Genomic DNA, 27,399 nt, shown 5'->3' on the forward strand with positions numbered 1-27,399 from the left:
TCAGCCTCATTCCCTCTGCCTTTGTTCTTGTTCTTCCCAGATATTTTACACCTCCAGTTCCGACTGTTAGATACCATCCCGGCTTTCCTGTTTTACACCGCTCTGGAATAAGGACCAGCCAACGAAGGGTGTGTATGCACATGCATATTTTCCGTTTCTTGGAAGAAAACAAACTAGCTTTGAATTTAAGAGCATGCTCAGAAGTTGTAATTCTTAAGGAAAGAAGCTATTTATTTATCGAAGGGAAATACAAAGGGCCCATTACTTTCAGACACGAAATTTATACTTAGTGAAATTTTCATGAATAAAAACTCATTTCACTAAATAGTTTCTGGTAAAAATACGGTTTGCTTTTTTGGTGCAAAGTCTGCCATGTCTATTCTTAAAGGGAGGCTTGTAAGAGACTATGAGAGATGAAGCGAACACACTCTTTAATCAGAGACGCACTTGGCTTGGCAGTGAAATGCAATCCTAAAAGTAAACAAAGTACATTGTGTGAAAAAGAGCAAGTTTAGATTAATCTTGCTTTTCCAATTTGAAAACATGCTCACGGTTGTTAGCAACTGAGTCAAGACGTTTAAATCATATATATACTTTTATATCTTGACAGTGACCTTTTATAAGTGTGCAGTGGGGATAAGATGATGAGCAAAGCGATGCTCCAGAAAGAGCATTTTAGGTAATTGAACATGAAATGTGTTGCAATCTGATAACATTAATAATCCTCAATCGCTACTTTATATCTAATATGCAGTTCATTTGGCCTGAGTCTAACTAAAACGCTCTATAAATGTTAGCATGTGAATCCTGGCGCAAGCCTATAAAGTGAGCAGTTCTATTTCAGTGCGTTGTGAAGTATCTTTGTATTCGTTATCTATTCTGGACAACAAATCATCCCAATTTAGTAGCTTCAGACAACAAGTCTTGACTATCTCACACAGTATCTGAGGGTCAGGAATTGGGAATGGTGTAGTTGGGAGGTTCTGGCTTAAGGTTTCTCACAAAGTTGCAGTCAAGGCAAAGGCCAAGGTAGCAGTCATCTGAAGGTCTGACCGGGCCTGGCAGATCTGCGTTTAATGTGCCTAGCTCACAGTCCTGGCAAGATTGTGTTGCTGGTAGCAAACCTCAGTTCTTCTCCACGTGGGCCTCTCCACTGGGCTACTTGATCATCTTCATGATATGGCAGCTGGCTTCCCCCAGAACAAGTGAGCTAAGAGAGAGCAAGGCAGAAGCCAGGATGCCTTGTGTGACCTAGCCATGGAATTCACCCCCCATCATTTCCCTCATATGCTGTTCATTAGAAAGCAGTCACTAAGTACAGCAGACACTCAGAGGGAGGGGAACCAGGCTCCATTTCTTAGAGGAGTATTAAAGAAGTTGCGGTCATATTTTAAAACCACCACGACCCCCTATTTACAGATGGGGCAGTTGAGATGGGTGGTGGCTTATCGGCTCAAGGTCACCAAGCTATTAGTATGATCCTACGTGCCAGGTGGCAGGCTGTTTTATTTTCCCTCTGCCGTGCCATCTACATACAAAGCAAAGCAGAAAACTTCACATTCCTAGCATCAGTGCACACAAAATCAAAATCTCTCTCTTTAAAATGGCCAAGATCATCTAAAAGCAGTAGTGGACTTTAGGTTTAGAAATGGATGAAATGGACATTAGACTGGGAAGTAGGAGTCAGGTATCCTCTGAATCAGGTCTGTGACTTTTGAAGAAAACACTTCTTTCGAGGTTGGTTTCCTCCTTTGTAAAACAACATGGGTTAGCTAAATGGTTTCCAAACTTGGTTTCCCATCTCAGTCTTTGGGGGAATGAAAGACTCACTGGCCTTGTAACTTCCAGGAATCTTTTTTTTAACCTTTCTTTTGGGAGAGAGAGAGAGAGCATGTGCACATGTGCACCTCTGGGTGGGGGGAGGGACAGAGAAAAAAATCTTAAGCAGGCTCCACACCCAGCACAGAGCCCAAAGCCGCGCTCAATCTCATGACCCTGAGATCATGATATGAGCCCAGATCAAGAGCTGGATGTTTACCTGATTGTGCCACCCAGGTCCCCAGTAATCTCTGGGAATCTTTATAATTAAAAGGCCCCTGGGAGTCAGATGGACAGTTCGGTGTATGCGTACACCGAACGCTAGCTCTTGCTGAGCTAGATTACTTCTCATGCTTCCAGCTCAAACATTATTTGAACGCTTCCCTTGGACTGCATGTGCCCAGGAAAATCAATGGTGCTCAAGCCTGCAATCATCAGGGAAATGTCAGAAAAATATGATGCCTGGGGCCCCACCCTAGGCAAAAGACATCAGACATTCTGGGGTAGAGCTCAGGGATCATGATGGCTTGCTTGTTTTCATCAGTATGTTTTAAATAATTGTGTTTAGCCTCGGTTGCATATTAGAATCACTTGGGAAGTTTTAAGAAAGACCCCTGCCCAGGTGGTCTCTGAACCAAATAAATCAGAATCTTGTGGGCGGAGCCAAGCATCCATATTTTTTAAAAGTTTCCCAGGTGATTAGAATGGATAGCTATGTTGACCTACGTTTGCCTCATTTGAGATAATTCCAAGGCCACCTCACCCATAAAAGATTATTCACAAGTTCAACTATACTTCAATTTAAAATAACAATTAAAAAAAGATTATTTAGAGAAGAAATTATTCAGAAATCTTAGGTGCCGCAGTACATGAAGAAAAAATGCCTTTGCAATGGAAGACGTTAAACATTTGAAATGGAAATGAGTTCCATTTCTGGCAATATGGCGGATGAAATGATGTCAATCATCCTCCCACTATAGCCCATCTCTAACCACTGGTCAAAATGCAATAACCCCTCACTGAAGTGAGCTCATGAGACAGTAAGGACGGGGCCCCTGGTGCCAGAAGCAAGAGGGAAATGGCAGTTAGGATGGGTGAGCTAGTAAGTGGAGATGGAGCAGGTCTTGGGCAAATCCACATGGCAAGGAGACTGTGGCTTGGGCCCATTCAAAGTGAGAAGGTGGTACCTGGGTTTGAGATCCCCACATTAAGCTGGAACCCTCAAAAGGATGAGTCATTTTAGAAATAATTCACTGGGGGAAAAAATCGCCCTAGGGGCGCAGGGAGATAAGAAAATGTCACTGTCTTGGCATGACTTGAAAGTGGAGAAATTACAGCCATAGCAATTTGGGGCTGGAATTTACTCTACCTGTATGATCTAGGAATCAGGAACCCTAAAACTGAAAAGTGAAGATAAAGATACAGAACCTACTTGAAACCACAGAATACACATGTATGTCATCTACCATAACCAAGATGTAGGAAACACAAGTATTCCAAGAACCTCAGGGAACAGAACTACTGGACAGACTTACAAAGTACATAAGTTTAAAATTATGAAAGACATAAAAGAGCATTTGGACCATGAGAAAATAACAGTATTTTAAAAAGGTAGATTGGCAAGAGAACTAAATGGAACCTTTGGAGATGATATATATGGTCCCTGAAATGAAAAGCTCAGTGGGTGAGTCGCGCAGCGGATTAGCCATCACTGAAGAAAACAACTGAGGAAATTGTCCAGGAAGCATCGTAGAGAGGTGAAGTGAAGGAAAGTCTGAGAGAAAGGTTTACCTTTATAGGTACCAGAAGGAGAACATAGAATGTAGGGCACACAGGATTTATACAGACAAAGACCGTTGGCAAATTTGATAAGAAAACATGAATCCTGGGATTCTGGACGTACACTGAATCTTGAACTGGGTAAATAAAAAGAAATTCACATCTCAACACAGCATGTTAAGACCATGGGGAGCCAAAGACAAAGAGAAAAATCTTAAAATCAGAAAGAAAAAACAGATTACCTACAAGGAAATGAAAGCAAATGTCTCAACAATAGAGGGACAACAAGATGTGTCTTGAGGGTAAAATAATTTTCTGTCTAGATTCTCTCCCCAGAGAAATCATCATTCGAGGATGAGCGGGCAGTCAAACCATTTTATATTAATGGAGAAAGCAGGTCACTCACATCACCTCCCTGAAAGGAATACTAAAGAGTAATGTTTCAAGGAAAAGGGCTAGTAATTAGAAAAAAGGAATGATATACCAGAAACAAAGGTGAGGAAATTGGTAAACATGGACAAATCTATACAAGAATGGGATAAAATGAAAGGGACAACAGTGATTAAATTCAGGGGTATTAAAAGCAGGTGGGGTCTAAAAAAAATAACAAGCAACAGTAACATGTATGAGGAAGGATATAGTTGGAAGGGGATCATTCTTAGCATATAGTTGTAGTGGGGTTGGACCAAGTGCATATGTTAAAATTTCTAAAGTAAAAAAAAAGTTTCTAAAATAACCACTATAAGAATAGAAGGGGAACTTACAATTTCTTTATTTTTTTAAAAAAAGATTTTTTTTATTTATTTGAAAGAGAGAATGACGGGGGCAGGGGGTGGTCCAGAGCGTGAGAAGGGGGACAGTCGGAGGGAGAAGCAGACTCCCTGCTGAGCAGGGAACCTGAGGCAGGACTGAAACCCGGGATGCCAGGATCCTGACCTGAGGCGAAGGCAGTCACTTAACCAACGGAGCCACCCAGGCGCCCCAGAACTTACAATTTCTAAATTAAGAGGAAAGGGGGACAAGGAATTCTTGATCAATTCAATAGAAAAGAAGAACGGAAGTAAACAAAAACCTGAGAGAAACCAAATAAGCAAAAGGAGCAAAGTGAGACTGAAGGCACAAATTCCAAAACATCGGTCATCAGTAGATCAACAGGTTCTCTCACATGTTGCTAGTGGGAGCACACACTGAAACAGCACTTTGGGGTTCCTGGGTGGCTCAGTGGGTTGGGCCGCTGCCTTCGGCTCAGGTCATGATCTCAGGGTCCTGGGATCGAGTCCCGCATTGGGCTCTCTGTTCAGCAGGGGCCTGCTTCCTTCCCTTCCCCTCTCTCTGCCTGCCTCTCTGCCTGCTGTGATCTCTCTGTCAAATAAATAAAATCTTAAAAAAAAAAAAAAAAAAAAAGAAAGAAAGAAACAGCACTTTGGAAAACTGGTTAGCATTATCTTGTATACTTTTACTTACATACCTTATAACCCAGTCATCACTCCAAAGAAAAATTCTTGCCCACATGCACCAGAGGACAAGAATGTTCACTACAGCACTGCTCATAACAGCAAAAATAATGGAAACAACCCAAAGTCCCGTGACAGAAGAATGGACAAAATAAACCGTGATAGCGGCACACAACAGAGTATTACACAATCAGAAATAAGAATGAACTACAACCAGGCGCAACTGGGTGGCTCAGTTGGTCAAGCATCTGCCTTCAGCTCAAGTCATGATCTCAGAGTCCTGGGACCGAGCCCCATATCAGGCTCCCTGCTCAGTGGGGAATCTGCTTCTCCCTCTCCTTCTGTGTGTGTGCATTTGCTCTCTCTCTCTAATAAAATAAATCTTTAAAAAAAAAAAAGAAAAGAATGAACTATAGCCAGATGTAATATTCTAGCTGAATCTTAACAATATGATGTTGGGTAAGAAAATATAAAACTCAGGGGCACCTGGGTGGCTCAGTGGGTTAAAGCCTCTGCCTTCGGCTCAGGTCATGATCCCAGGGTCCTGGGATCGAGCCCCACATCAGGCTCTCCACTCCTCTGGGAGCCTGCTTTCTCCTCTCTCTGCCTGCCTCTCTGCCTACTTGTGATCTCTGTCTCTCAAATGAATAAATAAAATCTTAAAAAAAAAGAAAATATAAAACTCAGAAACGTTTCATAAGAGCTTAAAACAAATGTGTGATAAAAGTTTGGTAAAAATTTTTAAAAAGTGAAAACAATAATAAATACAAGATTGAGATTAGTGGTTACTTCAGATAGAAGAAAAGGTAGGAGAGAAGCATACAGGTAGTTGTAAGTTGTTATTGTTCTCTAATTGAATAACAGATTTACATGTTAATAATATTAAAAAAAATAAAATAAGGCCATGAATATATCCAGTGATGACAGTGTGTTATGTTAATCCCAGAGACTGTGGATAATATCTTTTTGTACCCCTAAGTTTCATTAAAAACATCACATTATATGTAAATGGACAAAACTTACTAGTCAAATAAATAACTGAATGAGATCTAGCTATATGCTGTCTATAAGAGACGCACCTAAAACTTAAAGACATAGAAAGGTTGAAAGTAAAGGATGGAAAAAAACATGCCAGGCAAATGCTATGCTCGTTAGAAGTTGGAGTAGTTATATTTTTCACAGGCAAAGCAGACTTTAAACCCAAAGTCCTAGTGTTAAAGATCATTTGTGTATAGTTGATCCTTGAACTATGCAGGAGTTAGGGATGATGACCCCTAAGCAGCTGAAAATCTGCACATGACTTTTAGCTCCCCCAAAACTTAACTACCAATAGCCTATTGTGACTGGAAAACATAAACAGTCAATTAATATATATTTTGTGTATGTGTTATTTATCATATTCTCACAATAAATAACAATTATATATTTTATATATGTATTATATATGGTATTTTTACAATAGATAGCATTAAGTTGATTAACACATACTTTGTATATGTATTCTATACTGTATTCTCACAATAAAGTAAGCTAGAGAAAAGAAAATGTTATTACGGAAAGAAAAAGAAGAGAAAATATACAGTAATTTCACAGTACTATACCATCTTTATTGAAAAAAGCCTGTATATAATCAGACCTGCACAGTTCAAAACTGTTGGTTAAGGGTCAACTGTACATATTAAAGAAACAGTTCACTGGGAAAACAGTATATCTAAGCTTACATGTGCCTAATAACATAGCTTCAAAATATACAAAGCAAAAAGTAAGACAAATAAAATGTAAAAAATAGAAAAACTGCACAGCCATAGTAGGAGATGTGAACAGACCTTTTTAACATGCCTTATCACATACTTTTAAAATGCAGAAAAAATGAAATTTGAGGAGATTTTTGGGGCGCCTGGGTGACTCAGTGGGTTAAAGCCTCTGCCTTCGGCTTGGGTAGTGATCCCAGGGTCCTGGGATCAAGCCCCACATTGGGCTCTCTGATCGGCGGGGAGCTTGCTTTCTCCTCTCTACCTACTTGTGATCTTTGTCTGTCTGTCTGTCTTTGTCTGTCAAATAAATAAAATCTTAAAAAAACAATTGAGATTTTTTTAGAGAAATTGGCAAATTCAATCATAGAAGGAGATTTTGACATACTATGATAAAACGTGATAGCTCAAACAGATAAAATATTAGTAAGGCTATAGAAAATCTGGAAAACATAATTAAGAAACCTGATATAATAGGTCTATATAGTATGCTACACTTAACAATTAAGGGATACCCATTCTGTTTCTTTTTTTCTTTTAAGTAAGCTCTCTGCCTGACATGGGGCTTGAACTCTTGACCCCAAGATCAAGAGTTGCATGCTCCACCAACTGAGCCAGCCATATGGAATATTCTTTTCAAAGCCATATGGAATATTTATAAAAATTGACCATTTGGCAAAGCAAGTCTCAACAAATAACAAGAATCTGTTTTATACAAACTACCTTTTCTGACCCTAATTCAATTACGTTAGCTATAAATAACTAAAAATCAAAACAAAAAAAACTTGTGTTTAGAAATATGAAGATACACAGGTATTGAGCCAAAGAAGAAAACATATTTGAATTCTATTCTTTGCCTGGTATGATGATAAAAATTCTCTATATCTTGTGGAATATCATTTGAGTGGTACTCAGAGTGAAATCCAGAGTCTTCTCTGTAACAATCAGAAAACAGAAGACTGAAAATTAATTACTTAAGCCACCAATTAAAAAATGTTTAAAGAGCAAGAGAATAAACACAAAGAAAGCAGAAAAAAATAACACCAGATATGTATTATATTCTTACAGGTGCTATATATTATTTGTATAGTATATATGCTCTTATTCTCTTATACAAGAATATAATATATATAATAATACATAAAGACAAAAATTAATAAAACTAAAAAATAATGTTAGACAAACTAAAAGCTGATTCTTTGAAAACACTAGCAGAAAGAAGAAATATTAGTTAAATAGAGGGAGATCTCTGGCACCACTCATCCAGAAAAAGAGAAGACATATATACAATAATACTAAGAATGAAAAAACGGACATGATGGATAGATGCAGCAAAGATTAAAATATATTAAGAGGAAATTATCAACAGTACTTTATTAATACATTTGGAAACCTAGTTGGCATGAATTATTTCTTTGAGAAATATAATGTGTAAGAACTGACTCAAGAAGAATATAAAACCTAAAGAGGGGGCGCCTGGGTGGCTCAGTGGGTTAAAGCCTCTGCCTTTGGCTGGGGTCATGGTCCTGGGGTCCTGGGATTGAGCCCTGCATCCTGCTTCCCTTCCTCTCTCTCTGCCTGCCTCTCTGCCTACTGTGCTATCAACTAAATAAATAAAATCTTAAAAACAAAAACAAACCTAAAGAGATCCACAGCCACTAAAGAAATGGAATCAGTATTTAAAAACCAACCTAGGAAGTGTTTATCCCATACCCAGACATTTTACTGGAAAGTTCAACCAAACATTCAAGGAACACACAATTCCAGTTTTAAACACACTGTTCCAGAAAATGAAAAAAGAAGAAACATACTAGTTCATTTTATGAGGCCACTATAGCCAGACAAAGGCAATACAAAAAGGGAAAACTGCAGCCAATTTGACTTATGGACACAGATATAATAAATCCTATAATTAAATTAGATGTTGACATTCATTCATTCATTCATTCACCCTTTCATTTGTTCAACAGCTATTTATTGATTGTCAACCATGCACTAACAGGCACTGTGCTAATATGTGGAAGGTATAGAGCAATGGTTTGATGGAGGTAAGGTAACGGTGCCTTCCAAGAGGGATTTGACCTGGTCAGAGAACGCTTTCCAGGTACACTAATGGAGTAAGAAATGGTTTGGGAAGAATGCTTAGAAGGTTATTGCAAGGGCTCAAGTGGGAAATGTGGGATGCAACAGCAGCAGCAGCAAAGACGAACTTGAGAGACACTTAGGAAGTGAAACCCACACACTTTCATGAGGGATTGCATATGGGAAGACATCAACCTGGAGTAGGGCCAACCTTGTCTCTAGGATGGCTGGGATTCTGCTGACCCATATAGTGAAACTTGAAAGTTTTAGGTTCAAGGGAAAAACAAATGCATGCGTGCTTGGACATGCATGTTGAGTTTGGGGTACCTCCAGGAAGGTGAAGTGGAAGACAGTGAATAGGAAATTAACCAGAGCCTGGAGCTCTGTGGAGAGCTCAGGCCGGAGATTTTAACTTGAGTAGCATCGGCAAGTAGGTAGTATTTAAATCCTGGGTGCAGAGGAGCTCATCCAGGGAGGGTGTGTAGCTGGGGAAGAGAATGAACACTGGTATTTAAAGGAAAGGCAGAGGAGGAGTCAGGGTAAAGAGACAGAACGAATGGCTGGAGAGGGAGGAGGAAAACCAAAAGAATGTGGCCATCAAGGATGCCAAGGGAAGAGTGAGTTACGTGCAGGGAGTGTCTACCACTGTCATGGACAGTAAAGAGGGTAGAGGACTGACATCGCATGCTGCTGGAATTCTCCTGACCCAGGGGCTGCATTAAGCAAAGGTGCTGGAGAAAAAATGCATAATAAATAATTAGTTATTTCAAAGAACGTAGTGCAAAAGGGCAGCAAGACAGAATTTTTTGGGACAATGGAACTCTTCTGCATCTTGGATGGGTTATCGTGGAGACAGCTCAATCCTATGCATTTGTCAAAAACTCACAGAATTATAGCCCAGGAAGAGTAAGTATTACACCACATAAATGAATAATCGATAAGTAAAAACAATGTAGTCATGGAAATAGAAGATCAAGCTCTCTCTCCACCAGTGACTCTATAATTGCAGTGCTAGCCCCTCTCAGGGTTTTAATTCAGTTCAGTGTCAGCCTGTGTAGGTCGACAACAGGAACAAGGACACCCCACTCTTGTCTTGTGAAGGACAAAATAAATATGCATGTAACAGAGCCAAAGGGCATCAGAGTGATGGCCGGAGCCCCTCTAAGGAGCTGACTGACTGGTGGGGGTGGGGTGCACCCTAGTGATCTTGGCTCCTCTGGGACCCTGATGAAAAAATGAGAGGGTTGGATCAGGAAAGGCCTTTCTACCTCTGAGGGTCTGTGGTTCTAGCGTAAAAATCCCAAACAAAATCCAATTAGCTCTGTTGTCTGCATTTTGTTATTGAGAATAGTCATAATAAACAATCACCATAACAAGCAGCTCTTCAACACAGGAGACCCCGGATGATTTGGGAAGCAGCTTGGAGTGAGGGGAAAATGCTTGGGTTTGTGGTCTGAAGCTCTAAAGTGCCTTCCAAAAAGTCATAGTAAGTGATGATTGATAATAAGCACAACCTGCAGAGGTTTGCAATAAAAAATAGACTTTTATATTTACTTACTTCAATCTCTCCTTTCACTCCATCAATCCTGTCAGTGAGGAATTATCCCAAATTTAGGAGGCAGGGAGATTAAGAATCTGGTCATTCAAGGCTTTGGCTAGTGTTGGGATTTTCCAAATATTCCACTTTGCCACGACCCACAGTGGATTTGGTATAGTTTGGTGTTGAGTGTATTCCATTGTGTCCTAATCCTATGAAAATTAATGGAAAAGTGTTAATTGGGCATCAATTCATACTTAACATTAATCTGAGTATTTGATGAACCACAACTTTGTGTTGCCCCTCATGCCATATTAACTCAATTTATTGTAATAATTTAAAACAATATGGATAATTGTATCCTTATTGTTTTCAATACCCCATAAATTGAATCCAGTCTGAATCTGGCCAGCGTGGAAACTGCTGGAGAAGTGTGCGATGACTTTGGGAAGCTACCAGCATCGTCTTTTGGGGTTTTCAGGGCGGGGAAAGATGAATCCAGTACTTATTAAGCACCTACTGTATGCCAGGACCTGTGTAGCACCACACTCCTACCAAGGTGATAGAGGATGAAAGTGCCTGAAGCCTTCTGCTACCCTCAGCCACCTCCCCAGATGGGGGTCCTAGGCTACTTCAACCTTATGCATTTTACTATCTCAGCATAGAAATAATAAACATACACAACGAACCGGTTGGAGAGGGGTTTCCTGAAAACAACCACCCTTCCCAGCCATCCCAGAGATGCTTCAAAACTATTCCTCACTATATACAAAAATTTACTTTGAACCCCAATCATTTGACCTTGACCCCTATAAACCTATTTTATTATATTTTTAAAACTCTGTACGATTAACGCGGAAACCCTTTCTTCGGCACTTTCTCACCCCTGGAATCGCGTCAGTTTCTCAAAGTTCCAAAATAACCTTTCCCCGGCACGGATTCGTACCTCTGCCGGGGAAGGGCGGGGAGCGGCGCAAGACGTGCCGGTGTGGAGCGAGAGCCAGAGAGAACTTCCAGCGCCAAAGGAAAATAAAACTTGTGGCTGCTGTTTGTGCGGGAGGGTCTCCGCAATCCTGAAGCCTCCCGATCCTGGGGGGTCTCGGGGCCCGCCGAGGAGCGCCAGGGTTTGGGTTTGATCCCGACGTCCTTGACCTAAATTTCTGCGCGGCGGCTGGAAAAAAAGGGCGCAGAGCTGGGAGGGCGGCTAGTGCCATCCCCGGATCCCGGCGGCCGGGGCCGGCGAACTTGAATGGAGAGGCCGAACTAGAGGGGGTGGGGGGCGTCTTCTCCCCTGCCCGAGCGAGGAGCGGCGGCGAGCTCCCCGCGCCTCCCCCTCCCCCGATCCACCCGCCCCCCGTAGCCCATGTGATCCAGGGAAGTCGGGGTGCGCTCCCCCTCTGCCGGCGCCTGGCCCGCCTAGAGGCGGGGCCCCCTCCGGCCGCGGGGTTCGCGCACCGCCCCCGTGGGTCCGGCCGCGGGGGGCCCGAGTGTGTGCGCGCGCGGGCAGGCGGGGGCCGCACCGGGGTGCGTGACGTCACCGGCATTGGTTACACGACGTTCTAGAACTCCGCCCCACGTGCGCTGGGAAGGAGGGGGAGGAGGAGGAGGAGATGGGGGTGGGGAGGAGGAGGGGGAGAGGTGGGGATGGGCCGGGAGGGGGGGCGGGGACCGGGGGGGGTGTGCGAGCAGCGGGGCTGAGCTAAGCCGAGCCCACGTGTGACGGCTCTCGCCGCTGCCCCGGCTCCGCCGCTCGCAGAGAGATTCGGAGGAGCCCGGGCGGGGGGGAGGAGGAGGGGGAGGAGGGAGCGGGAGATCTCGGGGCTCGGAGCCGGCCGCCGCTCCGCTCCGATCGCTGTGGGGCTCGGTTTTTTGGGGGTGGGGGGGCGGGGGGGCTCAGATATGGAGGCAAATGGGAGCCAAGGCACCTCGGGCAGCGCCAACGACTCTCAGCACGACCCCGGGTAAGTTTCCAGCCGCTGCCCACCGCGCCGCCTCGGGCTCGCTCGCCTTGCAGCGGCGGGGACGGCGGTGCGCGGAGCCGGGCATCTCCCGCGCCCCCCCGCCCCTCCCGCGCGCCCCCCCCGTGGAAGTTACACCCCCTTGGCTTGCATTTCGCCGTCACCTTCTCCCCCACCCCCCCTCCCGGCTCTCGCTCGCTCGCTCCCCCCCCGCTTTCCTTTTAGCTTTTGTAAGTTACACGTCAAAATGGCCGATCTGACATCGGTGCTCACTTCTGTTATGTTTTCTCCCTCTAGTAAAATGTTTATCGGTGGACTGAGCTGGCAGACCTCACCAGGTAAGGGAGGGAGGGGGGGACGTCTGGGTCCCCCCCTTCTTGGCTTCTTTATTGCTCTTTGTTATCCCGGTGTAGGAGCCCCCCCCCCCGCCATTGGCTCCCCACTTCTCCTGTGCAAGGTTATTTTTTTAAATAGCAAATCCTTTCCGAGCCCTCTACGCGACCTCTGTTGCCGAATTTCCCCCGCGTGTGCAAAAAATGCAAAAACAAAACAGAATAACAACAGAAAACTACTTTTGGTTTTTGTCCTTGATCAAAATTTGCATTGCTTTTTTTTTTTTCCCCCCCTCCCCCCCCCCCCCCCCCCATCTCTCTCTTTCTCTCTCTACAGATAGCCTTAGAGACTATTTTAGCAAATTTGGAGAAATTAGAGAATGTATGGTCATGAGAGATCCCACTACGAAACGCTCCAGGTAAACCATTCCCTTCTGGATTTTGTCTTTATTTTAGAACAAAGTTTAAGTGTTATTTTTGGAGGTGTCTTCGGAAGTAGCTAAGCGGATTTAGAATGGGGCTCAGGCATCTGGCTGGTTTCGAACGTCTCTCTATTCCACCCCCCACCCCCGCCCCCATAACCCGAAAGGTTATTGTTAATTGGGGCTGAACTCTGGGTACAGAGATGCCCATCTCTCTGCTTTAAGTCCTTTTCCCCCGTCGCTTCTTTTCCTCCGGTTTAAAATGACATTCAGCTTCATTCACTTTCTGCATAGTTTTTTTTTTTTTTCTTTTAATGTATGCTTTTCCCACACTCCCAGCTCTCTAAACTCTTCAGCCCCTTTTAGAAAGCTGGATGAATCTCTTCTGAGCGCAGGGTTTTCTTCGGAATAAAACAAAGCGTTAAGAAAGGGAAGGGGAGGAGGAGAGGAGACTGAGGTGGCGAAAGAGTGGAGACACCAGCATTTTCCAAGTTACCTCCACCGCCCTGCCCCCGTTCCACTTCCCCCGTTAACCTTGATGGGTTTTCTTGAGAGGTGGGAGGGGGCTTGGGGGGAGGGCTGTGGGCAGCCAGGGTGCGGTGTGAGGGGGCAACTTTGGCTCTCCATTCTGCAGGAGGGCTCACTCCTTGTTGCTTTCAATGGTGTCACATTTTCTTGTTTGTTTTTCTCCCTCTTTGTCTCATTTCAGAGGCTTCGGTTTCGTCACGTTCGCAGACCCAGCAAGTGTAGATAAAGTATTAGGTCAGCCCCACCATGAGTTAGATTCCAAGACGGTAGGTTGCTTTCCTTCGTTGTTGTTGTTCGCCCCTGTTCAGGACCCATCTGGGCATTGACAGCCCCATTTAAAGGGACCGTGCTTTCTTTTGCTTCTGTGCTGAGAACCGGGTAGTGATGAGCAGGGCTGGTGAGTTGGCTCTGAAGTTTGCTGCCATGGCTGGGGTTGGGGTTTTCTTTGCAGAACCTGTCCCACTGCAGCTCCAGATGCTGCCGATCGCGGGCCTGGGGGATGGGTCCGCTCGGGAGAGGCATCTCGCCGGCCCAGGGACCATGCAAAGAAACTGCACGATAGAGCCAAGGCAACTTTTCTTTGTCAGCCGAGCACAGCACGCGTTACCAACTGTGGCTGTGGGCATTGGCTTTTAAGAGGCACAGCCCGCTTCATGGCTAGCCGAGAGAGAGAGAGAGAGAGAGAGAGAGATAGATAGATAGATAGATAGATACACGGACGACAGACATGGGGGGATGACAGACATGGGGGCCGGCAGGAAGGCGAGGTGGGGGCGCTAATCACAGGCCCAGGCAACAGGTTCCTCCTGGGGCACCTCGCGTACGGAATGCAGTTTGAGAGGGGAAGGAGACCTCCCAGAGCCAAGCGGGGCGTCCAGGGGGTGACTCCAGATGGAGTGAAATCTAACGCTGATAAGGCCTTGGGTTTCCAAGTGATTTGGTTTTGCTTTTTTCTCTCAGATCCTTTGAGTGTGGGTACTTCTATAGGATTAGAAGCTTTCAGAAACGTGTGTGGGGAGGGGAAAGTCTTTAGGTAGAGCTTAGAGAAGAAGGGAAGAGATATTAGTACAACCATGGGGGGGTGGCAGACGGCTCCTAGTGTTTTATTTAGACGCCTGTGTTGGCTTTGTGGCTTTCCCCCTTCCCTTTATGCCTGTGAGAATCTCCCCCTGGTTTTTATACATCCCTCAAAACAGGGGCCCGGAGGTGACATTGGGATCCAGTGCTGGGCTGCTTGGGACTGGGGGTAGGTGGTGGGGCAAGTCAAAGGACCAGGTTCTAGTCCTGGCTGCCCTTTATGTACTTGGGCAAGTTGTTACCTGCCTTGGGCCCTCAGTTTCCTTTTCTGTAAAATATAGGAGTGGAATAGGCTGCTCTTCAAACCCCTTTGACTTTAACATTGAGGGGAAGGGGGAAAAGGGCAAGAAACCTGGCCACCTTTGGTGCAGGTGGATACATTTTGTAAATTAACCCTCTTTCTCTGATCAGAGGCCATGTGCATGTTCCCTGGCCCCCCAGAGAGGACCCCAGACACTTTTTAAGTTGCTTTATGAATTGTGCTGGATTGGTCATAGCTGGCAGCCCAGCCTTTTTACGCTTTTAGATAATTTAATTTTAGGAACAGTCATTTGTAGGGTGATAATGGATGTCTAAAGAATTTTTTCTTTCCCTTGACTTCTTGGTCAGACGTTTCAAAAAGCGAACAAAATTAAAGAAGAAAATATTTCAAGGCAAATTCAGGAATTTATTATTCACTCCGTCTCCCCACCCTGAGTAGGAGAAATAGTATGTGGTTTCTATGGTGCCTGGTGGGTCATAGCCCTCAGTGTCAGGTGCAAAACGTTCGGTTTGTCCCTCTGTAATTGTTTGTGGATATGTTTTGGTCGCTATTATTTAGTATAACCTAGATTTTGACTTTGTTTCAACGTTCAGTGCAGGAGGCAGAAGCGGTTGGTTTATTGACATGGAAACGAGGATCTTGTTTACCGTTACCTTAAAAGCTTTGTTTAGGTAACGGCCATTCACATCCAAAATAGTACCCTAGTCTTTTCCTAGAGGATTTGTAGCTACAGTAAGTAGAGCTGTACCTAACTAACTAATGTTTTAATTTTTGGTAGCTTTCTTTTTTGTTTGTTTAAAAAAAAAATTAGTTGACAGGGATGTGCAAAAGGTTGGGATTTGCCATACTTACCTTGACCTGGCCTCTTCTTTAGAGATGACAGCGTGTAAACTTTGCACTACGATAAACACGCCTGGTGGTCTGACACACTGCTGTCACAAACCCGCCATCCAGGAATTCTGAATTGGCTTTGAGTTTTGTAATTTGAGTTATTTTTTGAGTGTCCTGCTGTCTTCAGGTCTTCCTGTCCCTCCCCTCCAGCTCCTGGTCTCTACCACAACTGTGTCCCTCACTTTTTACTCCACAAACAAGGTGACCTCTTACCCGCAATTGTGTGCTGGTCAGCTCAAAAGCCGTAGTCTGGGGGCGTGTTTATAAAGAGACACACCTGTCTTACGTTTGGTCAACAGAATGGAAAATCCACACCTGTTGTATCTCTCTTGTAGACAGCTCTACTCAGTGCTGAACACACCTGTAGATGCGGTAATGTTAATCCTGATTGAGAGGGTAGTTTCCTAGATCAGAGATTTTTGTCTATTTTAGTTTTTGAAAAGTAATCCCTCATTTCTCAGGTGATGTTTGAAGGTTAAAAAAACAAACAGACAAAAAACCCAAAACAACAAAACCATGCTGTGGACTTTTATTAGGTCTTTAAACCACTTTAGTAAAAGTGGTAAATCTTTGTTTGTTTTACCAGCTGGGGTGTCCTAAGGGACGGAGGTCTGGCTCAGGAGGTCTGGGCTCAGGAACGCTCTGGTGTGCTTTGCCCCTGCTCTGTGCTTCGTCCCAAAGCCTTACTCTTTTTGCTGCCCCATGGCAGAACTGAAAACAAGGTTCAAGTTTACATTTTAAAAGGGGGAAGATCGAAAGCCGGAGCCTATGAATAAATAACTGGTAGCAATATTCTGTGTTGAGTTTTACCCCCAAATTTGTGACATTTAGAAGTCTAATGAAAACCAATAATGGGGATTTTCAAAATTCTTTCCCTCCCCATATTTTCTGTCCAGCAACTTCCCCCACCTCGGATCAGCCTATTAGATTCAAATGCCTCCGTGGGAATTGTTTTGTGTTTTAAAGCCATTCCCCTTTTGAGAATCATGTGTTCTGCTGAGTGTCTGATCTGGGATGGAGGATGTTTTTCCATTCTGATTGGGGTTGGGGTAGAAAGAATACCCTAATTGTTACAGTAGGTTCTGACTTCTTTTTTTCAGTATTTTTTTTTAACTCTCTCCCCTTGATGGCCTTCCTTTTATAATTTGGGTTTAGGTTGCTCATAGAATTCTAACCCCTGTGATTTTTAAAATCCAGGTGGCTTTGGCTTATGTGTTTTCTTTTCTTGTATTATTATTTTTTTTAAGAACTGGGTTAGGCTCCGTAGCTTTTGATACCTGCTTCCTCTTGCGGTCTAACTACAGAATGAGCTTTTTGGCCAACTCAGGTGACTGTACTTTTGGCAACACGAATGAATGAACTCAAGCTGAGCCTCGTGTTGGATGTCTGTGGGGAGTTTTTAGATGTTGATGATTTAAAAAATTTTTTTGAGTCCCCTTTTCCACCTGCCTTGTTTAGTTATCCTCAGGGAGAAGATCTCCTATCAGCTACTGACTGCTGAAAACAAATTTTTTTATTTTATTTTAAAGATTTTATTTGTTTATTTGACTGAGATCACAAGTAGGCAGAGAGAGGGGAGGAAGCAGGCTCCCAGCTGAGCAGAGGGCCCGATGTGGGGCTCGATCCCAGGACCCTGGGATCATGACCTGAGCCAAAGGCAGAGGCTCTAACCCACTGAGCCACCCAGGAGCCTTTGAAAAAAAATTCTTATGTTTAATTTTTCAGGTTATGATTTTTTTTCAGGGATGATGTCCCCATCTTTTCTCCCACTCATGTACTGCAAATTAGATATCGGTACCATTCAGTGTTCAGTATCTGTGGAAGAGAAGCCTTTGCTTAGATAAGGACACGTGAGATCTGATTTATTAAGACCATTGCACATTGAAATACATGGTAGGATGTTTCAGAGAGGCTGGCTTTATTTATTACATTGCGGGAGGGATGAGTAAAGTTTGGATCAAAGTTTAGGGAACTTTTGAGTTGCCTGAGAAGTTACTCAAAGCTGGGTTATAAGCCTGAGAAATGAGTGATTAATAATTAGGTGATTAATCATGATTTTTTTTCTTCCTTGCCTCCAAATACTGGAATTGACTCTTCCTTTCCCATTTCCCTCTCCAGATTGACCCTAAAGTTGCATTTCCTCGTCGGGCGCAACCCAAGGTAAGTAGGAAAATCAGTAATAGGATTTTAGCCCTCAGAGATGGTTGCCAAGGATTTCGAATTTCAAACAGAATACTGGCAATGAAGTGTTGAAACCTGGAGTCTTCAGGTTCCTTTAGGGTGTCAGCACATGGCGGTGAGAGTCCAGGCCAGGCCAGGAGCTCTGTGTGTGTCTGCAATTTAGCTCTCCCGAGGTGGGTTCTGAGCCTCCAACAGGGGGCAGGGGCAAGCCTGATCCTTGATGGCAGGACAGAGCTCCGTCTGTTGCAATATTTATGCAAATGTTCTATTTATTTTTTAAGCATTGCCAAGATCCTATCGGGAGAACTTGGACCCTAATTATTTTCCCTGTGACTGTCTTTTGGAGGGTTCTCTTTGAAGGCCCTTACAACTTGGAGTTTATGGAGAGGAGTAGAGTTTGAGTACACAGCCTGTCTTTTCTTGGAAAAACAAGTTCGTAGGCCCATGAAGCCCTGAATCGGACAGAGGTGGCAGCGGAAGTCTTGGTTTCAGGTTGGTGGGATCAATCAGGCCACGTTTGAGACCATCTGTGCCGCCTCTGTATGCAAGTGCTGGGGCCTGGGAGAGAAGTTCTGAGTCTATTATAACCTTGGAGGAGTGGTGCTACGAGATTTGCCTGGAGGATTGAGATCGGCCTTCACTTTTTCACAAGTGTGTGGCTAACACAGTTTTCGCTGAGCTTGCCAGCTCTGGGTATGAGAACAGAGCTACCTGGAACCAAAGGTGAAATTTATGGGCTTGACATGTTAAAATCGCACGTTTTAATGATTTTTTTCTTCCCTGTGTAATATGGAGAGGGACACTTTTTCTGTGGCCTGTGGCCTTGGCATTCCTTTAGGGAAGAGGGGGAAAAGGTGAAGCTTCCAATTATAGGTCATAAAGGGGAAAGCGCTGTTGCTTTTGCAGAGTCCCTGTATTTCTTCAAGCATAGTCTCCCACAGGTGGAACCTTTTAATTGTGCAAAGGGAGAAATGAAGCACTTTAATGAAGAAAAAGTTGGCTCTTGTGGATGAATTTTGAGAATTTCATGTCTGGAGTCTTCCATGTGATCCATCTCCTCCCCACCCCCCCCACGTAATTTTTCTTTTCCTTTTCTTTCGAAGGAAACACAAATCTAAGTAAGTAGAGCAGAAATACTTTCTTAAGGCATTTTCCCCCCCTAATGATTAAGCCAATCATAGGAATCAATGAACCAAAGAGGTTACATTATTTCTGTACTGAGCACAAACTTTGGGACTGTTAACTGCGTAAAGGTTGCTTTTCAAACTGTGTGTGATCCTTGACATTTCAGAGGCTTTCCAGAATTAGTAGTATTTCCTGGGTTTGGAAGAATTGCTGTTTCTTCCATAAGTGTGAATCTTCAAATTTCCAGGTTAGTCATTTGATCACCCAGAACTAGGATCAGATTACCCTAAAGGGAAACTGGAAAAATCCCTGACTCGGTCAAACCATGGGTTTGACCTGTTTTCTCTTCCCTCTTGCTGCCCACCCCTCACTCTCCGCCACTTTTTTTTTTTTCTTAACCAGGAAGGCTATATTTCATTTTAACATACTCTGGCATTTGATTTCTCAGTGATGCATTCAACTTGAAAACGAGACTATTTCTCGAACTTGTCGAAGTGTGCACCTCCCCCCACTCCACCCTGGAGTCTGGGATGTTTTAGGTGGATTGTCAGACTTTTAGAAGTGAGCAAATATTATACCAGCTGGGGGAGGACATCTTTCTGTGGAGTTCTAGGGGTTGCATAACAATACCTTGCTTTTTATGGCACTCTTTCCCAAGGACTTTCCTATCTGTTATCTCCATCTGCATCTCAGGTCCCGAGACACTGAGCAAACCACCTCTCCTGGCCTCTTTGCTCCTCGGTAAAACACGAGCGATGGGAGTACCCCTCGCAAGGTTGCTGTGAAGAGTGCAAGAGCCCAGGGCGGGGTGAGGAACCCATCCCTCCTCATTGTTGCTGCTACCATTAATTTCCATTGGTTTAATATCCTTATTGTTGTATTCAAGCACCACAGCTTGGGTTCAGATCCTGGCTCTGCCCCTCATTTGCTTTGTGGACGTGGGCAGATCATTTGTTTTTTTTGGAATTTCATATACCCCATCTTACCAAGTTTTTGTGTGGATTAAATAAATTAATACAAGTAAAGTGCTTAAAAAGAAAAAAAAAAAAAAAGGACCTGGTGCGTGGTAGTACCATATGCATTACCCGCTGTTTTTTACCATGAATTTTGTTAGGCTTTCATACCAATGGCCAGGAGAGGTCTAGTGATCATAATGGTGCTAATTGAGCTTATGTACCAGGCACTGTTGTAGACTTCTTACATATATCAGCTCACCCAGTCTTCCCCTGTGTCTGGGTAAGTGGGCACTAGGATTATGTCCAATTTATAGATGAGAAAACCAAGGCACACTCGGGCTGAGAAGTGGGGTGTGGCAGCCTAGCTCCAGACCCGGCCCCCCACCTAGTGTGCTGTCCTGTGGCTGGATCCAGTGGTGTCACTTGTCCGTTTGGGCAGAAGACGCAGCTCAGGATGGCGGTTAGGCTTGGAGGAGCAGAACCACAGTGCATGCAGACTTAGAAGGTCTCTGGTTGGGTGATTGGCCCAGCCCCCGTGATGTCATCCCATGGGGTGACTCGGGTTGGCCATTTGGAGGGGCACCCTTTCACAGAGCTCTGGGTTTGCTCAGCTCCAGGGAAGCGGCTGGGGAATTGGTGAGGTGTGCACTCGTTGGGAGTTGGGGCAGAGTGGGGAGAAAGTGCCTTTCTTGTCAGTGGTTATTTTCCAATAGAATTTGAGCCCGGCCGTGGGGATTTCAGACCGAAGTTGGTGTTGGAGGCCAAACCCTGGCTGGCAGGGGAGTCTAGGAGTTTAAGTCAAGCCTTATTTATTTTTTGTGCATCTCCCTTCAATAAAACTTCTATGTGTGGCTGTGTCGGGGTTCCAGTGCGAGGGGAACTGCGCTCCCTCCTTGGGGGCTGGGTGAGGAGCTTGTAAATGATACGTCAGTGTGGGCTTCGGTTAAAATGCATTTCTCTGCTTTCTGGCTGTCCGTCTTTTACTAGCACTCGCCAGAGAAATATTCGTGGAGGTGTTAAAAACAAGACTAGTGGAAAGAAACTGTAACTTAATACGAAAGCAAAGCCGTGGCACTGAGCAGAGTTCACATTAGTACTGTCATAATATTCTATAATGTATCATATAAATAAAAACCCGTTTTGACCAGAATTTTAATGAGCGACCCGAAGGAAAGGTTTTGAATCCTGCAGTTCATTCATACCCCTTTGCCATGTAAATGTTCACATCTCAAGTGAAGTATAATGGGTCTTTATTAACTAGTCGAGGGGCGACTCTTTGGAGACTAGTGGCCGTTAATTAGCGAAGTACATTTTGATCAGAAGACGATGGGTCCGTTCTCTGTCTTCCTATTTCGCCGGATGATTATTTCATTTTGTTAAATATGTAAGAGTTTCCTCCCCTCTGTCTTTTAAAAAATTAAAGTGGTCGTGCTCTTCTAAAAAGGACGACTTAATTTGAAGCTGTTGGAGGAACGGGCATGATTGGGATCAATCATGTCATATCATTTTGTCAGTCCCTCTGGGCAGAAGCGTTGGCTGCCTTCAAGAGTTTTGCTCAAGTTTGTGGGTTCTTTTCCTCGTGCGGAAAAACCAAGAGGCTGTGGAACCTCTTAGGGCATGGGTGAGTCTGGGTGTAATTCCCCATCTGCCCCAATTATCCTCGGGTGTAACAAAGCCTTCTCTGCTCCCCGGTTGCCATTTTCCTCCTTACATGTTAGGGGCCAGAACTTGATCTGTCGATCGACAGAGATCTCATTTCTTTAGCCTATTTCCAGTTGCCTTCAGCGGCAGCCGGGTGACTGTTGGGCACCCCACGTGAGCCCCTCTGTGCCTCAGTTTCTTCCCGTTCACAACAGGGGTATAGTGCCCAACATGAGGTGGTATTCAGCCTGAATACAGAGCTCTTTGCTGGGAGCCTGACACAAGGGGTTGCCAGCAGGTGTCTGCTGGTATCATTAGTATAGAATGATCTCTCATTACTATGGTTTTTAAGTCATCTCTGCGCCCAGCGGATGGCCTGAGCCTCACCCCAAGATCAAGAGTCATGTGCTCTAGCGAAGGAGCCAGCCAACCGCCCACCGCCCCGGTATCAACTTACCTTTGTGGAATGAGAAAAGTTACAATGGAAAATGACCCAAGAAAAGTCCTGATTGGAAGGTAAGTCCCCTGTGAGCAGGGGGCTGATGATGGCCGGCATCACCAGATGCTGACTTCCGTACCCCAGGTGAATCCAGCCCGCCCTCCTTAGGGCAGAGGCAGCTGAACACACAGGGAAGTGAGGTTTGCAGTTGCAGACCACACAGCTAAGTTATGGCAAAGCTGAGCGAGGGCCAGGGGTTCCTGCTCCTGTCTCACCCGCTGATGAGCTCTGGGGCCTGGAAGGTTCTCTGTTACACACGTATCCATCTAGCTGGGTGCAGCACAGCATGAGTGATTTGCACACGCGCCTCCTGTTTCGGGGGCATGGTTCCTTGGCAGCCTCTCAAGAGCGGGCAAGGGGTGAGTTTTCAGCATCTGGCCTTCCCCTGCCGCCGTGGGTCGGGTCACTCTAGCGTCGTGCCATCTTGAGTGATCTGCAGCTGTCACCTCACGGGCCACTGTTAGCTGTTCCGCCCGTGGGTTTCTGGTTCCTGGTGAGGACGTGGTGATGTGTCTGCAGCCTCGTCCACAACCGTGAGGACCCTGGGGGATTAGTGGCTTAGCTGCTTTCTTGTTGGGGAGCGAGGCTCCGTCCTGTCCTGCGTCCCCGTCAGCAGCAGGTGTTCACTCAGGAGGAGGGGCATCTCGTCCTACAAATGTCCTTTCTCGAGATTTTTGCCTTTCCTTGCGTGATTTCCTTTCAGCGTGAAGGTCAGTCTGCTGAGAAGCCGGAGCGCCTCTGTTCTGTGTCAGATGTTTTTGGCAGGTGGGTGAGACCCCTCTGCCTCTCCGAGAAGAGAGGAGGCGGGAGGGACTCTCTGAGGAACCAGGGTGCCCCTTGAGGCAGCATCTGTCCTTCCTGTCCTTTTGTATTTTTTAAAACCTGAACGTTCTCTGGCCGGAAGTCCCAGGAACCCAAAAGGGGGATGTAGTTCATTTGTTCGATCTGGTATGTTCATTGAATAAGAGCTTGTTTAATTGTTTTTAATGGCTGACTCTGCACCCACTTTTGGGGGGATTTGGGAACCCCTCGAGGCCCATCCAACAAAATCTGAACTTCTTAGCCAGCCAGTTAGGGTCCTTCAAGATCTGTACAAGGAGTCTCGTCTTCCATCTTACCTCGTGACTCTTCTGCCTTTTGCTGCCTTGAAACTGCACGTTTCCCCCTTCTCTGAAGAGCGACCCTCGTGGGTATCCCCACCTGCGCGGTCCTCTCTCCTCTGGCCCTTGTACGACACACCTGGCTTTCAGAGCCCAACTTGGGTTACCTTTTCCACAGAGCTGTTTCTGCTCTCTCTTTGATGTAGTACTTCTTTCTCTGGATTTCCTTAGTGGTTTCCTTTTTCTTTGGTTACGGCAAACTATAATCATAACAACAGTAATACTAAATTAGCAAAGAATAAGAAATAATACATTTGCAAAAAGTTTCTGATGTACTCATCAGGCACTGTGCTGGGCACGGATGCATTCATTTATTCAGCAGTTTTGAGCACCTACTGTGCGCCAGGGCCTGTGCAAGCTTCTGGGGACAGTGGGGAGAATAAGACCACAAAGTCCTTGCCCTCCTGGGGCTTTCACTCTGCGGGGGGGGTGGGCAGTGTATGAGTAAGTGGCCAAGTACTTGACATGCTGACAGGTGCGCAGCCGCAGTAGGGTGAATGCGAGGGTGGGGGATGGGAACAGGCTGAATCTCCAGTGCACTCTGTGGCCGTTCTCCGTCCTTGGCAATTATTTACCAAGTTTCTGCTTAGCACCAGGAACTGTGCTAGGCACTTTGTTCTGAGTTTTATGGTTCTTTAGGTTCATGCCTTACTGCCTCCACTGGACAATGAATTCCGAGGACACAAGCATGTTTTATTAATTGCAAAAAAAAAAAACCCCAAACAAACCAAAAAACAAGCCTCAGCTTTTCCTGCTGCTCTTCCGTGTACCATCCGTCTCCGTGCAGGTGGAATGAATGCAAAATGGCCAAGGTGACCTGGTTCTTGTCTTCAGGGGTCTTAGCTTCCGGTTGGAGGGGGAGTGTTACCTGTGGTCCAGGAGAGGATGTGAAAAACACAGCAGAGCTGCAGAAACGGGCTTCAGAGGAAGGAAGAGCTAAGATAGCTTCTTGGAGGAGGTGGTCTTTGCCCTCGATCCTGCGGAACAGGAAGGAGGGAAGAATGGCAGGAATGTGAGGGGCTAGGAGAGGTCAGCGGGCCAGGGCAGCAAAGGGTGTGTGTTGCACGGCACTCGGGGCGGAGGCGTGGAGAGCAGGCTGGAGCCAGGTCGTGTTGCCTTGAATGCCAGGCAAAGCCAACGAGTCTGGCCTTTGTTTTTCATGTGCTGGGGCACCTCTTTTGTGTGTGCATGATCACCGAGATGCCCTGTACAATATTCTGAGCTCTTTTGGATCCATCTGGAAGCCGTGGTCATGGATAAGACTGTGGCTGATGTGGTTTCATGGAGACCCTCCCACTCTGGACTGGTGCCGTCAGCATCGCTCATACTGTGCTCTCTCTGGCTGGAGACCCTTATCTAGGAGTGATGTTCTTGGCAGATAACCACCCCTGCTCTTTGGGGTGTGTGGCAACTGCAGAGAGAGAACTGTGTTTTTCTCTTGCTTCCATCCCCTCCCTTGCTCTGTGCTTTACCTCTTAACTAGGGGCCATGATATAGACAAAAGCCCAGAGTTCTATACTCTGTCCTTGCCTAAGCCGTGATCTTGACCTTGCTGTGTGTAGACAATGAGATGTCATTTCTTGGTGTGGAAATCACAGTTTCCTGTTTATCGCCAGGCTGTGTACCCGATGGCTCAGAGCGGCCTGAGTTGTGACATCGAAGTGGCTTGGGGTCACATTTCGCTTGGTGTGGCTCCCTGGTGTGATTTTGGAACCATGAGCTGTGCCTACCGCATGATATGAGAGGTGTGAGCACGTGTGGTCTTGGGACTGAGACCTCGTGGTGCACGGTAGGGGCAGCAGGCTCTAGTTCGGTTGGTCCTACTGGGGCGCATGTCCCATTGGGCCCCACGTGTATAACAAGATACCTCTGTTCTCTCTCTCTTTCGAGGGTAGATAACATCAAGTGCCCAGTGATCTGGGAAGTTATTCTCAGGGTGTGTGTCTGCCTGCTACACTTCTTTATTTTATTTTGAGACCTTCAGTGATGAAGAATCCTGGCCCAAAATAATGGCTGTTATTTGTTGTGAGTTGGTATGTTGGAGGCAGTGTGCTAATAAGCTTTGTAAGCTTCATTTCCTTCAATTTCATCCTGACATGGTCCTTTGCCATGCCTCGTGTTCTCTCCACCTCGCAGAATGGTAAACTAAGGTCCAGGGAGGGTAAGTAGCTTTCCTGGGGCTGCACTTCTTGGAAGGGTCAGTGTAGGCCTTTGGACCAAAGTCTGTCTGAATTCTAAGACCTTGCTCTCTTAACCTCGAAGCCCTGCTGAACCCAACCTCAGTGGGTAGATTTTAGGTTTGTGAGCTTTGCCCGACGGCTGTAAAGTGCTCAGGCTGAGGAATAGGAATGGATTTTGGTGTAGTCGGGCCGGGAAACTTCAGGTTCGTTTCTGTTGCTTGCTTTGTAAGAACCTTTTCGGCGTAGTCAAACGCCACTTCCCCACTAAGGAGTTGTGGATGAATCGCTTAATGGTGTCGTGCCTCTATTTCTTCACCTGTGAAATGGGGCTTTTCACAGTACCTCCGTCCTAGATTTGTCCAGGAGATTACATGGGTTAATGCACATGAAGGGCCTAGGGTGACCCAGTGTAAGCATTGGTTGTCTGTCTGTTACTGTTCCCAAGGATGGCACTGGCTAGATCACATGAGGGCCTTACCTAACGCCTGCGGGTACTGTTGTCCTTTCTCGGGGTGACGTATAGGATAGCACGTTGAGATTTGGGAAATGGTCTGGTCTGGGAATTGGCTGCGTCTGCTCCCAGGGCCCTGGCTCTCGAGGGGGGAGATAGCTTGCATCCTTCATCGTGGGGCTGCTTTGGTGGGCATGGAGAATGCATTTCCTTTTCTGTATCTGATGGCTGTTTTTGCTGCCTTTGAGAGTGAAGTCCTGGGGCGCGGCTAGGGGACAGCTAAGGCACCGCTGTGTGAGAGGTCTCTCCATGAGCCTTCTCTCTCCCAGGCCCGGTCTTTATCTGCCTGGGGGTAGTTCCACCAATGACTGATCTGAAAGCATCACATTCATTTATTTGTCACTGACTGTGACAGGCAAGTTAATGCTAATGGATTCTTTTTTTAGCCTGTTGTCTGGGATGAGTTTCTCCCAAATGTCCTGAAATCTAAGGCATTAGGGGAATGTGTAACTTGTATGGCAAGGGAGGATTTAAGAGATAAATAGGGTTTTGTGTGCAAGGGTCTTAAATTTAGGTTAGGGGTGAGCGCAGCCAAGGAGGGGATGTTGGGGCCAGCCCAGAATCTTCTTTTTAAGAAATCCATTCGGAGCTCTCAATTGCTGTTTCTGTTTCAATTATGTGACAATTTCAAGGGTTTAGAAAAATCTAATAAAATGGTCTTGATGATGCATTCTGGGGAGAGAGTGCTTTAGAACATCCAGGAGAATAAATTTCTTGGGGTCAAGAGATTCTCATTCCTGCCACCTTGGGCCGTCTTTTGTCGGGGGGTTTTTACATTTTTATTGTTTTGAAGGGCAGAAAACGGTATTGGAATGTATTCAGGGCTTCATCCATATCCTCCAGCGAAATGAATTATTCTCTTTGGGCACTTGCAGGTAGACGGGCCACAGCGATCACTAGCTCTTTCTTTTTTCCTTTTCTTTTCTTTCTTTCCTTTTTCTTTTTAACTGCCATGTTGTAAATGACTTTCAGAGCATGGTTTGTGTGTGTAGTGATTTTGAATAAAGCATCCACAGAGTAAAAACTTGGAGGGGCGAGCAGAGAGGGCTTCTGGAAGTTTTTTCTCTTCTCCAGTCAAAGCTTTTGATAGTTTCCCAAGGAACAGAAGTTTACAATGGAAGCCGGCTTTGGGCTGCCCGCGGGAACAGCGTGCAGAAAGACCTAGTGTAGCAAAACCCGATGCTGAGTGACATTAATGAGATGACCGCTCTGGTAGGAGGGAGGCAAGGAACCAGCAAAGCAGCAGTTCCCATGA

General features: G+C 45.4%; 1 protein-coding gene and 1 long non-coding RNA gene across 13 annotated transcripts in view; one reads left to right on the forward strand and one right to left on the reverse strand.

The window, feature by feature from the left end:
- LOC132003355 (uncharacterized) overlaps positions 1-11,996 on the reverse strand; it is a 32,748-nt gene extending 20,752 nt beyond the window's left edge. Inside the window, exons 1-3 of one of the 4 annotated variants that reach the window (XR_009400172.1) lie at positions 11,368-11,996; positions 10,443-10,633; positions 338-471 (exon numbers count right to left, since the gene is read on the reverse strand). This is a non-coding gene — a long non-coding RNA (uncharacterized LOC132003355). Of the gene's footprint in view, positions 1-337; positions 472-633; positions 1,211-7,664; positions 7,738-10,442; positions 10,634-11,367 lie in introns of those variants that run through there. The other 3 variants (XR_009400174.1, XR_009400175.1, XR_009400173.1) reach the window with 3 other exon arrangements.
- A 145-nt stretch (positions 11,997-12,141) lies between these two features.
- MSI2 (musashi RNA binding protein 2) overlaps positions 12,142-27,399 on the forward strand; it is a 386,853-nt gene continuing 371,595 nt past the window's right edge. For 2 of the 9 annotated variants that reach the window (XM_059379314.1, XM_059379321.1), the window contains exons 1-5: positions 12,149-12,382; positions 12,677-12,717; positions 13,049-13,130; positions 13,843-13,927; positions 18,010-18,051. In XM_059379314.1, the coding sequence (XP_059235297.1) occupies positions 12,321-12,382; positions 12,677-12,717; positions 13,049-13,130; positions 13,843-13,927; positions 18,010-18,051 (312 nt within the window). In that variant the 5' untranslated portion in view covers positions 12,149-12,320. Of the gene's footprint in view, positions 12,383-12,676; positions 12,718-13,048; positions 13,131-13,842; positions 13,928-18,009; positions 18,052-27,399 lie in introns of all 9 variants that reach the window. The other 7 variants (XM_059379319.1, XM_059379320.1, XM_059379315.1 and 4 more) reach the window with 7 other exon arrangements.

Source organism: Mustela nigripes, chromosome 16 (assembly GCF_022355385.1).
Source record: "Mustela nigripes isolate SB6536 chromosome 16, MUSNIG.SB6536, whole genome shotgun sequence".
NCBI classification, from domain to species: Eukaryota; Metazoa; Chordata; class Mammalia; order Carnivora; family Mustelidae; genus Mustela; species Mustela nigripes.